General features: G+C 37.3%; 1 protein-coding gene across 3 annotated transcripts in view; it reads left to right on the top strand.

Moving 5' to 3' along the window:
* Positions 1 to 12,768, top strand: part of UEVLD (UEV and lactate/malate dehyrogenase domains) — a 53,035-nt gene that overhangs the window by 21,738 nt on the left and 18,529 nt on the right. For 2 of the 3 annotated variants that reach the window (XM_055416015.2, XM_088832082.1), the window contains 3 exons: positions 3,603 to 3,738; positions 4,435 to 4,553; positions 7,580 to 7,682. In XM_055416015.2, coding sequence (XP_055271990.1) covers positions 3,603 to 3,738; positions 4,435 to 4,553; positions 7,580 to 7,682 — 358 coding nt within the window. The remainder of the gene's footprint in view (positions 1 to 3,602; positions 3,739 to 4,434; positions 4,554 to 7,579; positions 7,683 to 12,768) is intronic. The other variant, XM_055416016.2, reaches the window with a different exon arrangement.

Below are 12,768 nucleotides of genomic sequence, written 5' to 3'. Positions count from 1 at the left end.
CATTTCTCATGATGTATTCTGCATATAAGTTAAATAAGCAGGGTGACAATATACAGTCTTGATTTGGAACCAGTCTGTTTTTCCATGTCCAGTTCTAACTTGCTTCTTGACCTGCATACAGACTTCTCTGGAGGTAGGTAAGGTGGTCTGGTATTCCCATCTCTTTAAGAATTTTTCAGTTTGTTTTGATCCACACAATCAAAGGCTTTGGCCTAGTCAGTAAAGCAGAGGTAGATGTTTTCTTGGAACTCTCTTGCTTTTTCGATGATCCAGCGGATGTTGGCAATCTGATTCCTGGTTCCTTTGCCTTTTCTAAATCCAGCTTGAATGTCTGGAAGTTCTCGTTTCATGTACTGTTGAAGCTTGGCTTGGAGAATTTTGAACATTACTCTGCTAGCGTGTGAGATGAGTGCAGTTGCGCAGTAGTTTGAGCATTTTCTGGCATTGCCTTTCTTTGGGATTGGAATGAAACTGTACCTTTTCCAGTCCTGTGGCTACTGCTGAGTTTTCCAAATTTGCTGGCATAGTGAGTGTAGCACTTTCACAGCATCATCTTTTAGGATTTGAAATAGCTCAACTGGAATTGCATCACCTCCACCAGCTTTGTTCGTAGTGATGCTTCCTAAGGCCCACTTGACTTTGCATTCCAGGTCAGGTGGCTTTAGGTGAGTGATCACACCATTGTGGTATTGTGGGTCATGAAGGTCTTTTTTGTACAGTTCTGTGTAATCTTGCCACCTCTTCTTAATATCTTCTGCTTCTGTTATGTCCATACCATTTCTGTCCTTTATTGTGCCCATCTTTGCATGAAATATTCTCTTGTTATCTCTCATTTTCTTGAAGAGATAATCTTTCTTATGTCTAGTCTTTCCCATTCTATTGTTTTCCTTTATTTATTTGCATTGATCATTGAGGAAGGCTTTCTTATCTCTCCTTGGCTATTCTTTGGAACTGTGCATTCAGATGCTTATATCTTTCCTTTTCTCCTTTGCCTTTTGCATCTCTTCTTTTCTCAGCTATTTGTAAGGCCTCCTAGGAGAACCATTTTGCCTTTTTGTGTTGCTTTTTCTTGGGGATGATCTTGATCACTGCCTCCTGTGCAGTGTCATAAACCTCCATCCATAGTTCTTCAGGCACTCTATCAGATCTAATTCCTTGAATCTATTTGTTACTTCCTCTGTTTATTCGTAAGGGATTTGATTTAGGTCACACCTGAATGGTCTAGTGGTTTTCCCTAGGGCATGATAAAAATATGTTAGTTGGAAGGACAAAATTGATGTCTTAACCTTAATGCTTAGTTTTTTGGTTACTTGAGAAATTGAAATCTTGTCATGCATTTATTTATCACGTATGTTTCTTCATTTTTGGATTATTTCCTTCATCCTTTTTTACTCTCTTTTAAACAAAAAACTTTTTTTTTTACATGTGTGCCCTGTTGTGTGAACCTATCTTCCCTATTTCCTCTTTCTGGTTTACTTTGTTTATTTTTTTTGGTTTACTTTGGCATCTCTTTTCATAGTTTGTTTAATACTCAGAGGTAGTCCTAAAATCTAGTCAAGGTTGTGCTTGGTTCCAGTTCAGACAGTGTTGATTTCACTTTACTATTCTGAACCTCTTCATTATAAGCCAAAACTAGTCTTAAAGAAGATACATTATTTAAATGGCCTTATTTAAAAGAATTACATTTAGGGGGACTGAAGGATAAATTCGGGGTTTGGGATGAACAGACACACACTGCTATATATAAAATACATAGAGACTTCCCTGGTGGTCCAGTGGTTAAGACTCTGCGCTTCCAATGCAGGGTACGTGGGTTAGGGAATTAAGATCCTACACGTAGTGCCATGTGGCCAAACAATAAAAATACATGAATAAAATAGATTAAAAAGATCTACGGGATAGCACAGAGAACTATATTCAATATCCTTTTTTTAATGTTTATTCATTTTTGGCTGTGCTGGGTCTTTGTTAATACAGTGGCTACTCTCTAGCTGCAGGGCAGGAGCTTCTCACTGCGGCGTCTTCTCTTGGTGTGCAGCACAGGCTGGAGAACGCGCGGACTTCAACAGTTGTGTCGTGTGGTCAGGAGTTGCAGCTCCTGGGCTCTAGAGCACAGGCTCAGTAGTTGTGACACATGTGCTCTGTGGCACCATGGCCTGTGGGGTCTTAACTGGGTCAGGGATCGAACCCCTATCTCCTGCATTGGCAGGCAGATTCTTTACCACTGAGCCACCAGGACAGCCCTGTAATTCAATATCTGGTAATAAGCTATAATGAAAGGCATCTGGAAGAGATTAGATAGATATACTTATGTCTATAATCTGCTCTCTATTGCTGTATACCTGAAACTAACACCACATTGTAAATCAGCTATATTTCACTTCAAACAAGTATGAGTTATGATTAAAAAAGTACTGCATTAAGTCCCACATGCAGTTGAAATTGTAAAGTATTAATATGATTATATAGTGTTTTGGAGCTAGAAGGAATCTGGAGGTCACTTAAGTTGAGAATTGCAGACATTTTCCCCAAAAGAGTCAGTGTGCGGCATTAGGCCTACAGAATTTTGTTTGAACAGCAAAGAGGTTTTGTTTTGCTTTGTTATGTTCTTAATATAAATTTGAGTGACTGTACATGTACTCTTTCAAATTTGCCACAATGACTATCTGCCCAAATTTTCTTACACTTGACAGCTTCACATATTGTATTATCTACTTGGTCTTTAAAAGTGTTTGAGTGTTTTTATTCTAATGGCTTCTTTGTCTTTATAGAGTGAAACTCAGATTGAAGAATTAAGCAATTTTTAAAATGAGCAAACCACTTTCAGTATTCCTTATAATGATAATAAACATATATTTTACACTCACAACATAATTTGTATACATTAGCTCGTTTGTTTCTCATATTTATTGGAATTTATTATTCACATTATATTGCTAATAATACTGAAGCTCAGAGAGGTTAAGTGCATTTCATTAAGGTTGTTTTACGCGTTCAAATAAGCAGTAACGGATTAGATAAGTATTTTATGAGCATTAACTTTCTTATTTGATAGTGGTTGTATAGGACAATGTTTTGTTTTTTCTTTTAGGAAATATATGCTAAAGTATTTGGGGTGAAGGGGTATCATATCTGCAGTTTATTCTCAATTGGTTTGGAAAATAGAGGGAAAGGCACTGAGAAAGGACATGTGATAAAATGTTTAAATGTGAGCAATCTAAGTGAAGAACATATGAAGATTCTTTGTACTGTTTTTTTGCCAGCTTTTCTGTAAATCTGCAGTTATTTACAAATAAAAAAAATTTTAGAAAGGCAGATAAAGACTGCTCCCACATATAGGTACTCTTCTAGTAAACACATTTATGCTGTTGTTGCCCTTTTTGGAGACGTAGTTTTAGCACTTCTCCCTGTATTTTTTAATTAAAAGAATTAAGTTTTTCAGTTACAAGTACTATGTAATTTTTGTATGGGTTTGTATGGGTTTTCAAAAAATGAGAGCATTATGCAATATTCTCTTGGCTAACTCTAACAATGTATAGATTAATAAGGTAGTATGCCTTAGCAAAATTTATGCGTAACTTTTCCTTTTGTGTATTCTGTAGCCTAAATCTGTCATTGTTGGATTAATTAAAGAAATGATTGCCAAATTTCAAGAGGAACTTCCCCTGTATTCTCTGTCATCATCTGACGAGGCACGGCAGGTAGACTTGCTAGCCTATATTGCAAAAATCACTGAAGGTTTGTATTTTTGTTAATAATAGCATTATGAGTTTACAGTTTCTCACTAATATCCTTTATTCTCTGCTACTTGATTTCTATAAATAAGTACATGCCTGTGTATATACATAATTGTGTTGGATCAAAAAATTCCTATATATTTATCATAGGGTATTACTATATAGTTCCAATGAATATGGTTTCTTAAAATGTAGAAGATTACTTTTATCCTGACAGATAAAATAATTTGTTTTGTTCAAAACCATTTGATATATATTAATGATCCAAAACCTTTTTCATTATATGTGTGTTTAGCTTTTTTCCTCGTTCAGTATATTGGACCAGAGAATCTGTGATTCTCATTGTTTTTCATTGAGGACAAAGGAAAATAACCATGCTTGCAACAGTTTAGTAAGTTTTAAATATTTTTTTGCCTTGTAGAGTAGAGCAGTAAAAGTCACAATGTTTTTCAAAATTATGGAAATCCTATTTTTTTAAAGCTTAGACATTTTCTTTTTAAAGTGGTGGCCTCTAGTAAAGTATTTAATATGAGAGTCCTGTCTTTTATTTCATTTGTTCAAAAATATTTTTGAATGCCTGTATGGAGTGCCTAGTACCATCTTTTCTGTCCAAGTTATTAAAGTTTGGTGTTTTTTTTAATGCTAAAAAGACTTTTGATATTATTTTTAAATTATGATAATCTGCTTTTCTTTTTAGGTGTCTCAGATATAAATTCAAAGAACTGGGCAAATCGTGAGAATAAAACAGTCAGTAAAATTACCGTGGTTGGAGGTGGAGAACTGGGAATTGCCTGCACTTTAGCAATTTCAGCCAAAGTACGTAAGCATAGTGGTTATAAATACATGTCATATTGCTACACTTTTCGGCAGTTTCTGTTTTAACACACAAGAAATAATGGCTTCATTTTGTCATGTGGGAAAACCTCATTTTGCCTTAAAATATATTTAGTAAGTTGACAAAAAAATAGCTGAAAGCTCTCATTAGTAATGTTGTTTCATAATTAGTAATTAGTCATGGACTAGGTTTTGAAAACCTGGTTTGAACAATGGGCTCATCATCCTAATCCAAGGGAACCTCAGGTTGACACTCATCTGACTTAGTCACAAATGCTTTTGTGTTTTCTGAGTCATGCTGCTTTAATTAAACTCTTATTTTATATAAAACTTAATTTAGCTCTTTCTAAAGTTAACATTTTTAAAAATTGCCTTTTCTTGTGTAATTACTCCACTTTATTTTAGGATCATAGTTCCTGATGTGATATTTTACAGTGGTCTGAGATTTGTCTATTTTTTCATCAGTCCTTTTTTACTGGATCTTTTGTATATAAATTATTTTTAGAAAGGGTTAAATCTCCCTCCAGGTAAGTTGAGAAGACCCTCCCCAGCCCAGTGTCCCCAGCGTTGTGGTAATAGCATGTCTGTGTCATTTGAGCAACGTAGCCCCAAATAGACTGGCTCTCCCTTGATATATTTGTTTGGTAACTGGTATTTGAGTTTCTGTTCTATTAAAATTTGATTGATTGACATGTAAATTCATCTCTTTCTATTTAAGATTCACTTATGTCTCGGAGGTAGGTTCTGCTTAAGCAAAGAGTGAAATTATATCCAGGGAGCTAGGAGATTTTAAAGCTGACTATTCAGGACAGTATACGCTAACTTGCAGCACGTTATAGTTTCATTTCCTCCATCTTCCATCTGAGGGTGCTCTTCCTTCTTAATTGGAATTTGAAATGTTTGCAGATCTTTTGTTACTAAATAGAGTATTTCTGTAAACGTTGCCTTAGAAGTTGCTTGTTTTCTTGTGTGAATTTTCTTTTGGGTGTACAGAAGCTCAGAAATAGTACTATGAGTCAGAGGGCATGAATAGTTTTTATGGCACTTACTACATATTGCTAGGTTGCTCTTCAGAGAGGCAGAAGTAATCTATGCTACTAATAACAATGTACACATCAATCTCATTTTGGCATCCCTAACAGTACTGAGTTTTATCAATTTTACTTGCTTTTGGTAAATGTAGTAAGTGGGCTTCTCTGGTAGCTCAGCTGATAAAGAATCCTCCTTCTATGCAGGAGACCCTGGTTCGATTCCTGGGTCAGGAAGATCCCCTGGAGAAGGGATAGGCTACACTATTCTTGGGCTTACCTGGTGGCTCAGATGGTAAAGAATCCACCTATAGTGCTAGAGACGTGGGTCTGATCCCTGGGTTGGGAAGATCCCCTGGAGGAGGGGCATGGCAGCCCACTCCAATATTCTTGCCTAGGGAATCCCCATGGACAGAGGAGCCTGGTGGGCTGCAATCCATGGGATCTCAAAGAGTTCTGAGGAATTCCATGGCATTCCAGTGGTTAAGACTGCACTTCCAATGTAGAGGTAGGAGTTTGATCCTTGGTTGGGGAACAAAGATCCCACATGCCCATGCAGCCCAACAAAAGCAAAACAACAGGAAAAAAAGTTAATATTTTGATCCGAGGTACAGTATTCAAATAGTGCAACAATATTCAACTAGTGCAGTAGTCATAATAATGGCAGTAGTTGTAATGATGGTCATAGCAATAACTGACCTTTACTAAATGTTTGCTAGGTACCAGGCACTCATCTAAACACTTAATTCATTTTCACAACAACCTTATGGCTTAGGTACTATCATTACTGTCATTTGACAAGTGGAGAAACCAGGGCATAGGGAGGTTACCTAATTTGCCCCAAATCACACTGTTAATAAAAGGAGCCAGGGTTTGAGGCAGGGCATTCTGTTTATGGATCCTGTATTCTAGATACTTACTACCCAATGTGTGGCATTGGCATCATCTGAGATCTTATTAGAAATGCCTGATCTCAGGCCCTGTTCCAGATCTGCAGTTTAAAAGTATCCCTCATGATCAGTGTGCTTCACTGATGTATTAAATGGTGACCTCTTAAAGGCTGAGAAGCTCTAAGTTAGGAGAGATGCTCAGGTCCTTTACTTTTTGGCAAAAGGACTCTCACAAAGGTAAATTGACTCTCAGGAGTTTCTATGCCGTCTTGAACAGTCAACCCACCATGGCACCCAGGGAGCTGTCTACTGGCATGTGGAGTATTTTCCATGAGATCTCTGGGAGAGAGAACTGCATGATTATTGGTTTTGTTTTAGTTCTATGTCTATTATCTTTTTTTGTTTTCTTTAGAGAAACTTGGCATTAATGTTGACCTTCATGCTAGAAATGACCAAATGGTGCTAAAATAACCAAATGCTAAATGACCAATGGTGATAAAATAGACCCAAGAAAAATTACTTTAGATTCTTCAGAATGGAAGTTATGACAAAACAAAAACAAACTCAAAAACAGCAGCAAACATATTGAGTGCACCGTGTCGTCTTTATTACTCAATCCCATCTATGGAAACCTGCAGTCTGTGACTTTCTATTTAAACCCTGCTAGAACACAGTTTTTAGTTAAGCCAAAGGGTCACGTCATTCAAATACATGGTATTGTTTTTTTGCTCGTATATCCCTTTTATTGCTGTTGTCTTACTTCCTTCATAAGAGAGCATGTAAGGCCTGTGTATGTTCTTCTTGGGGCTTCCCAGGTGGTGCAGTGGTAAAGAATCCGCCCGCCAATGCAGAAGATGCAACGGATGTAGGTCAGGAAGATCCCCTGGAGTAGGAAATGGCAACTTGCTCCAGTATTCTTGCCTGAAAAATTCCATGGACAGAGAAGCCTGGTGGCCTACAGTCCATGGCATCACAGAGTTGGATACAACTGCGGGCCTGAGCAGACACACACACACATTCCTGAGCTTGTCAGCTGAGTAACTGGCCATGTTCAGTGTAATACTGTTCTTTTTCCTTTTGCACTGTCCAGGGCGTTGCAGACAAACTGGTCCTTTTAGACTTCTCAGAAGGGACTAAAGGAGGGATGATGGACCTTGACATCTTCAACCTGCCTAATGTGGAGATCAGCAAAGGTCTGGCTATTCTGCTTCAAAGATTTGTGCCTTGTTTGCCTCTGTATTTGAGTCAGTTTTTCTGTAGACTATATTTTTTAGGGCAGTTTCAGGTTCAGGGTGCTGTTGGGCAGAAGGTACAGAGGTTTTCTGTCTACCTCCTGCCCTGTACATGCATAGGCTCTGCATTGTCAGCATCCCCTACTTGAGTAGTACAATTGACAAACTTCCTTGGACACATCATTATCATCTAAAGTCGATAGTTTACGTTGGGATTCACTCTTGTCTGTGAATTCTATGAATGTGGACAAATCAAACGTGTTTACCATTATAGTATCAAATAGTATTTCACTGCCCTAAAAAATTCTCTGTGTTCTGCCTGGAGTCCTAGAATTTTAATACTGAAAGCATCTTAAAGATCACCTATTCCAAGTCCCTCACTTTACATATTGGGAAACTAAGATTCATATAAATTAAAGGACTTAGTCATAGAGAGATTACAACTAATGATGTTAATAAGAGATAAGCAGATAACATTCGTATTGGTTGGAAGGATTTATTCTTGGTGTCTGACTCACACCTTAGTATAAATTATTTTCTCTAAATTCTTCCTTTTTCATAATATATTGATTAACAACACTGTTTTTAGAGTTAGACAGATTGGGGTTTGCATACTAGTTTTGCCATTTGCCAGATTATATAATCTCTCGAAGTTCAATCTTATTATCTGTAAAATGGGAATTAATATATACCTCTTGGTATATAGCAAAGTGCTAACCCAAGACTTTTTTTTTTTTAATTGAATTCACATTGATTTCACTAAAAATATATTGTTTAAGTGAATTTTAACAGGAACAAAAAGAGAACTTATATCATTAATAAATGAAATTTAAAATGTTAAAAAGTAATTTTTATTTCCTCTTTTTAATTCAAAAGATTTGCATCTATTTAACAATGTATGTAATATATTAGTATAGATACATATATATGTAGGTGAATATAAATATGATTGGGGATTAAAATTACCTTATTACCAGGGATACAGGATCAAAATAATTGGAAGACCATTGAACTAGAGAATGTTTAGTCTCAGAAACCAGGTTATAGCTAGAGTCAGTCAGGTTGTAATATGTTATAGTTGCTTACCTTTCCTTTGCCTTTCCTTACGCAGGTCTCCAGTATTCTTAACCATATTTTCCAAGTGAAATAATGAGACATATGATTTCACAAACCAAATGTACTAAGAACCACAGTGGATCATAAAAGTTGAAATTGTACCTGTAGCTTATAAACATTGGGTATAGTAGTTGTGGCAAGTCTCTTGATCCTTGTAAGATACAATGGCTTTATTTTCCTTCTCTGGAAAGAGTACAGTAGTTGCCTTAATGAACCTTTTGTAGGATCCTTTGGGGAGCTGAGTATTCTCTTGTGCCTGCTGTTAGCAGGTACTGAAATTCTTAAGGGACCTCTTAACCCTTCCAGATCTCTCCAGGAGAGACTGCTTAGCACGTGGACCCTAGAGGTTGTGAGGCCATTTAGGACCCGAGGAAACTTTCTTCCTGTGTCTCTGATTAACCATCAGTAACCATTGTTTCAGATAATTGAAAGACTACAATCCTTGGAGTAAATATATAGGGTTTGGTGCTTGCCACCGAGTAAGGAGTTTTGAATGAATGAGTACTATTTTGGGGTAACTTTCATGTTCCCCTTGTTAATTTTGATTGCATAGTCCTGATAACAATTTAATTAGTATTATATGAAGTGATTTAATATTACTAACATCTCAGATATGTTCTATGATAAGGAAAAGTGCATTAATAATTATTGTAAAGTAAGCTCATTTTGACATTTTACTAATGCCCCATCACGACAGGCATTGATGATCATCCTAGAGTTGTACTTTGCTCTGTTTGGATTTTTTAAAATAGCTGCTAAAATACTTCGGAGAAGGATATACATGTGTGTATATGGCCCTGCAAATGTCCATACTATATATATGTAAACAAACAGTGTGTGCATAGACTAAATTTGGATAAATAATGAGGAATTGTTAAAAGAGTAGTTGCTTTAGGAGTCATATTGGGGAAACTGGTTCTGCACTTGTTTTTTGCACTTAATATTTTTATCTCTTTTTTTTTTCTATTGTGCTAAAATACATATGTGTAAATTTACATTAGTGACAGTCACACTTTCACAGTGTTGTGCAACCATCACCACTATCGTTCCAGAACATTTTTCCTACCCCCGAAGGAAACCCTCCATACCTTAAGCAATCACTCCCCTATTTCCCCCTCTCCCCAAGGCCCTGGCAATCACTGACCTGTTTTGTGGATTTGCCTTTTCTGGATATTTCATATGAATGGAATTATATGGCACGTGGCCTTTGTGCCTGGCTTTTATCACTTAGCATAATGTTTTCAGGGTTCATGCATATTGTAGCGTGTATCAGTGCATCCCTCCTTTTTATGGCTGACTAATATTCTGTGGTGTAGATATGCCACATTTTATTTATCTGTTTATCAGTTGCTATACATATTGGGTTGCATCTTTTTGCTATTGTGAGTAGTCCTGCTGTGAGCATGTATGTACAAGTATTTGTTTGAACACCTCTTTTCAGGTCCTTTAGGGATGTCCCCAGAAGTGGAATTGCCAGATCATATGGCAATTCTGTGTTTAAGTTATTGATAAATTTATATTATCATTTTGAAGATCATTATTAACAGCACATAGAGATCTAAATACCTGTATTTCTTTGAACAGCTTCTTAATAATACTCCATCATATGGATGAGTATCTCCTATTGGTAGACATTTTTGTTGTTTGTTTGTTTTTTGGTGATTACAAATAATGCTACAGAGAACATTGTAATGTAAAAATCTCTATGTATTTCTCTACCCAGTAGGATAAAGTAGAATTACTGGGTCAAAAGTTGTTTCTATTTATGTTAAGTAAAATTTTTCTTTAATTTTGGCTGTGCCTTGAGGCATGCAGGATCTTAGTTCCCAGAGCAGGGATTCAGTGCTTACCCTCTGCAGTGGAAGCACAGAGTCCTAACCACTGGTCTACCAGGGAAGTCACAAAAGGTGTTTTTTAAAAGACATATTTTTGAGTTTTACTAATTTATACTCTCACCAGCAGTATAAGAAGGTTCCTGTTTCCTTCTTGCTGATTTCTTTTGTACTAAACAGAGCTAATAGAATAATTATCCTATGATATTATTTTGATCATGTCATTTCCTGGCTTAAGACACTATTATGTTGGTCTCTTATCCCTTAATAATAATTATAGATGCCATTTTTTTCAGGGAGTCAGTAATATATTCTAGCTAATTTACATGTATTCATGTCCCATTACTGCTCTTAGTTTATTTTATAGATTGCTCAGAGAGATTGTGGCTTTAATCACACAATAAGCAGCTGAGCTATCATTTCAAATAAGTTTGTTACCAATTTCTTATGATTCACTCCAAAATGTGTGTATGGCTATGTCTGTGTCCGGAGAAAAAAATGTTCAATAGTTGAATATTATAAATTGTTGCTGACATATGGAACAAAGTAAAATTTGCTCAATAGTCAGTGGGTTATAGGTTGATCACTTGTGTGAGAATCACTGGTGTGCTTTTTAAACTTACAGAAGCCTGGTGTCCACCTCAGGCTTATAGAGAGAGTAAAAGGCTTTGAAGCAGGAAGCCTTTCTTGAACTTGGTACTGCTCTGTTTACTTCTAAGTCATCCTTGAGGGTGAGGGCATTTCCATCATTCGGAGTAGAGGAAGCTACAGGAGGAAAAGAAAAGAAAAATCCTGGCAAGATAGGTTGGGGCCTATCTTTTTTGTAGGGTCATAGTTACCTGTTCACTGATATTTAATAATATGGACAAGCTCCCTCTTCCTTCCAGATATCAATAGGACTGAGTTTCTAAATATAGCATAATGTTTATCAGCACTCTGAAGCCAGATTGCCTGGGCTTTAATTCTGACTCTGCTATTTACTAGCTCTATAACTTTGAGCAAGTGACTAAACTTCTCTGTGCCTCAGACTCCTCATCTGTAAAATGGGGATGATATGGACCCCACAGTGTGTTGTGGATTACATTAAATGAGTACGTGCATGTCAAGGTCTTAGAACAGTACCTGGCATATAGAAGTGATGTGGAAGTGTTAACTATATACCTTTCACTTCTAATGTTTTCCAGTACTGAGATTTAGACTCATCACCAGGTTTTTCCTCTGAGCATTAGAACATAGGAATTAAGAATACTCATGAAGAAACATAATTAAAATCTAGGACCTCAGTTTTTAGGATCTCTACCCCCACAGTTCGGAGAAGGCAATGGCAAGCCACTCCAGTACTCTTGCCTAGAAAATCCCATGGATGGTTGAGCCTGGTGGGCTGCAGTCCATGGGGTCGCTAAGAGTCGGACACGACTGAGCGACTTCACTTTCACTTTTCACTTTCACACACTAGAGAAGGAAATGGCAACCCACTCCAGTGTTCTTGCCTGGAGAATCCCAGGGACTGGGGAGCCTGGTGGGCTTCCGTCTATGGGGTCACACAGAGTCGGACACGACTGAAGTGACTTAGCAGCAGCAGCAGCAACCCCCACAATTGTGTCAGAATATGAACTAAAATTGGACAATGCATCTCACAGACACATTGCACACAGGTTCCCTTCTGCAACCTGTTTAGAAAAATGGCCTTAAGAGGCTTAATTAAGACTGTAAACCCTGGAATCTACTCATTGTCTCACTAGGATGCTAATAAAGATTTATACGTGTTGACTGAACTGGTATCTCTCTAGTTACTTTATTATTTTTCTGCTGTTACTGATGCTGATAATTCTGGCCACTGTTTTGGCATGTACTTACTGCAAGACAATGCTTCCCTGGTGGCTCAGACAGTAAAGTGCTGCCTGCAATGTGGGAGACCTGGGTTTGATCCCTAGGTCGGGAAGATTCCCTGGAGAAGGAAATGGCAACCCACTCAAGTACACTTGCCTGGGAAATCCCATGGACAGAGGAGCCTGGTAGGCTACAGTCCATGGGATCACAAAGAGTCGGACACGACTGAGCGATTTTAGTCTCAGTTTACTGCAAGACATACTGTGTAA

This window comes from Moschus berezovskii, chromosome 25 (genome assembly GCF_049115385.1).
Source record: "Moschus berezovskii isolate FMDL1 chromosome 25, NW_MosBer_1.0, whole genome shotgun sequence".
Taxonomy (NCBI): Eukaryota; Metazoa; Chordata; class Mammalia; order Artiodactyla; family Moschidae; genus Moschus; species Moschus berezovskii.
This window is presented reverse-complemented; position numbering and strand designations above follow the sequence as displayed.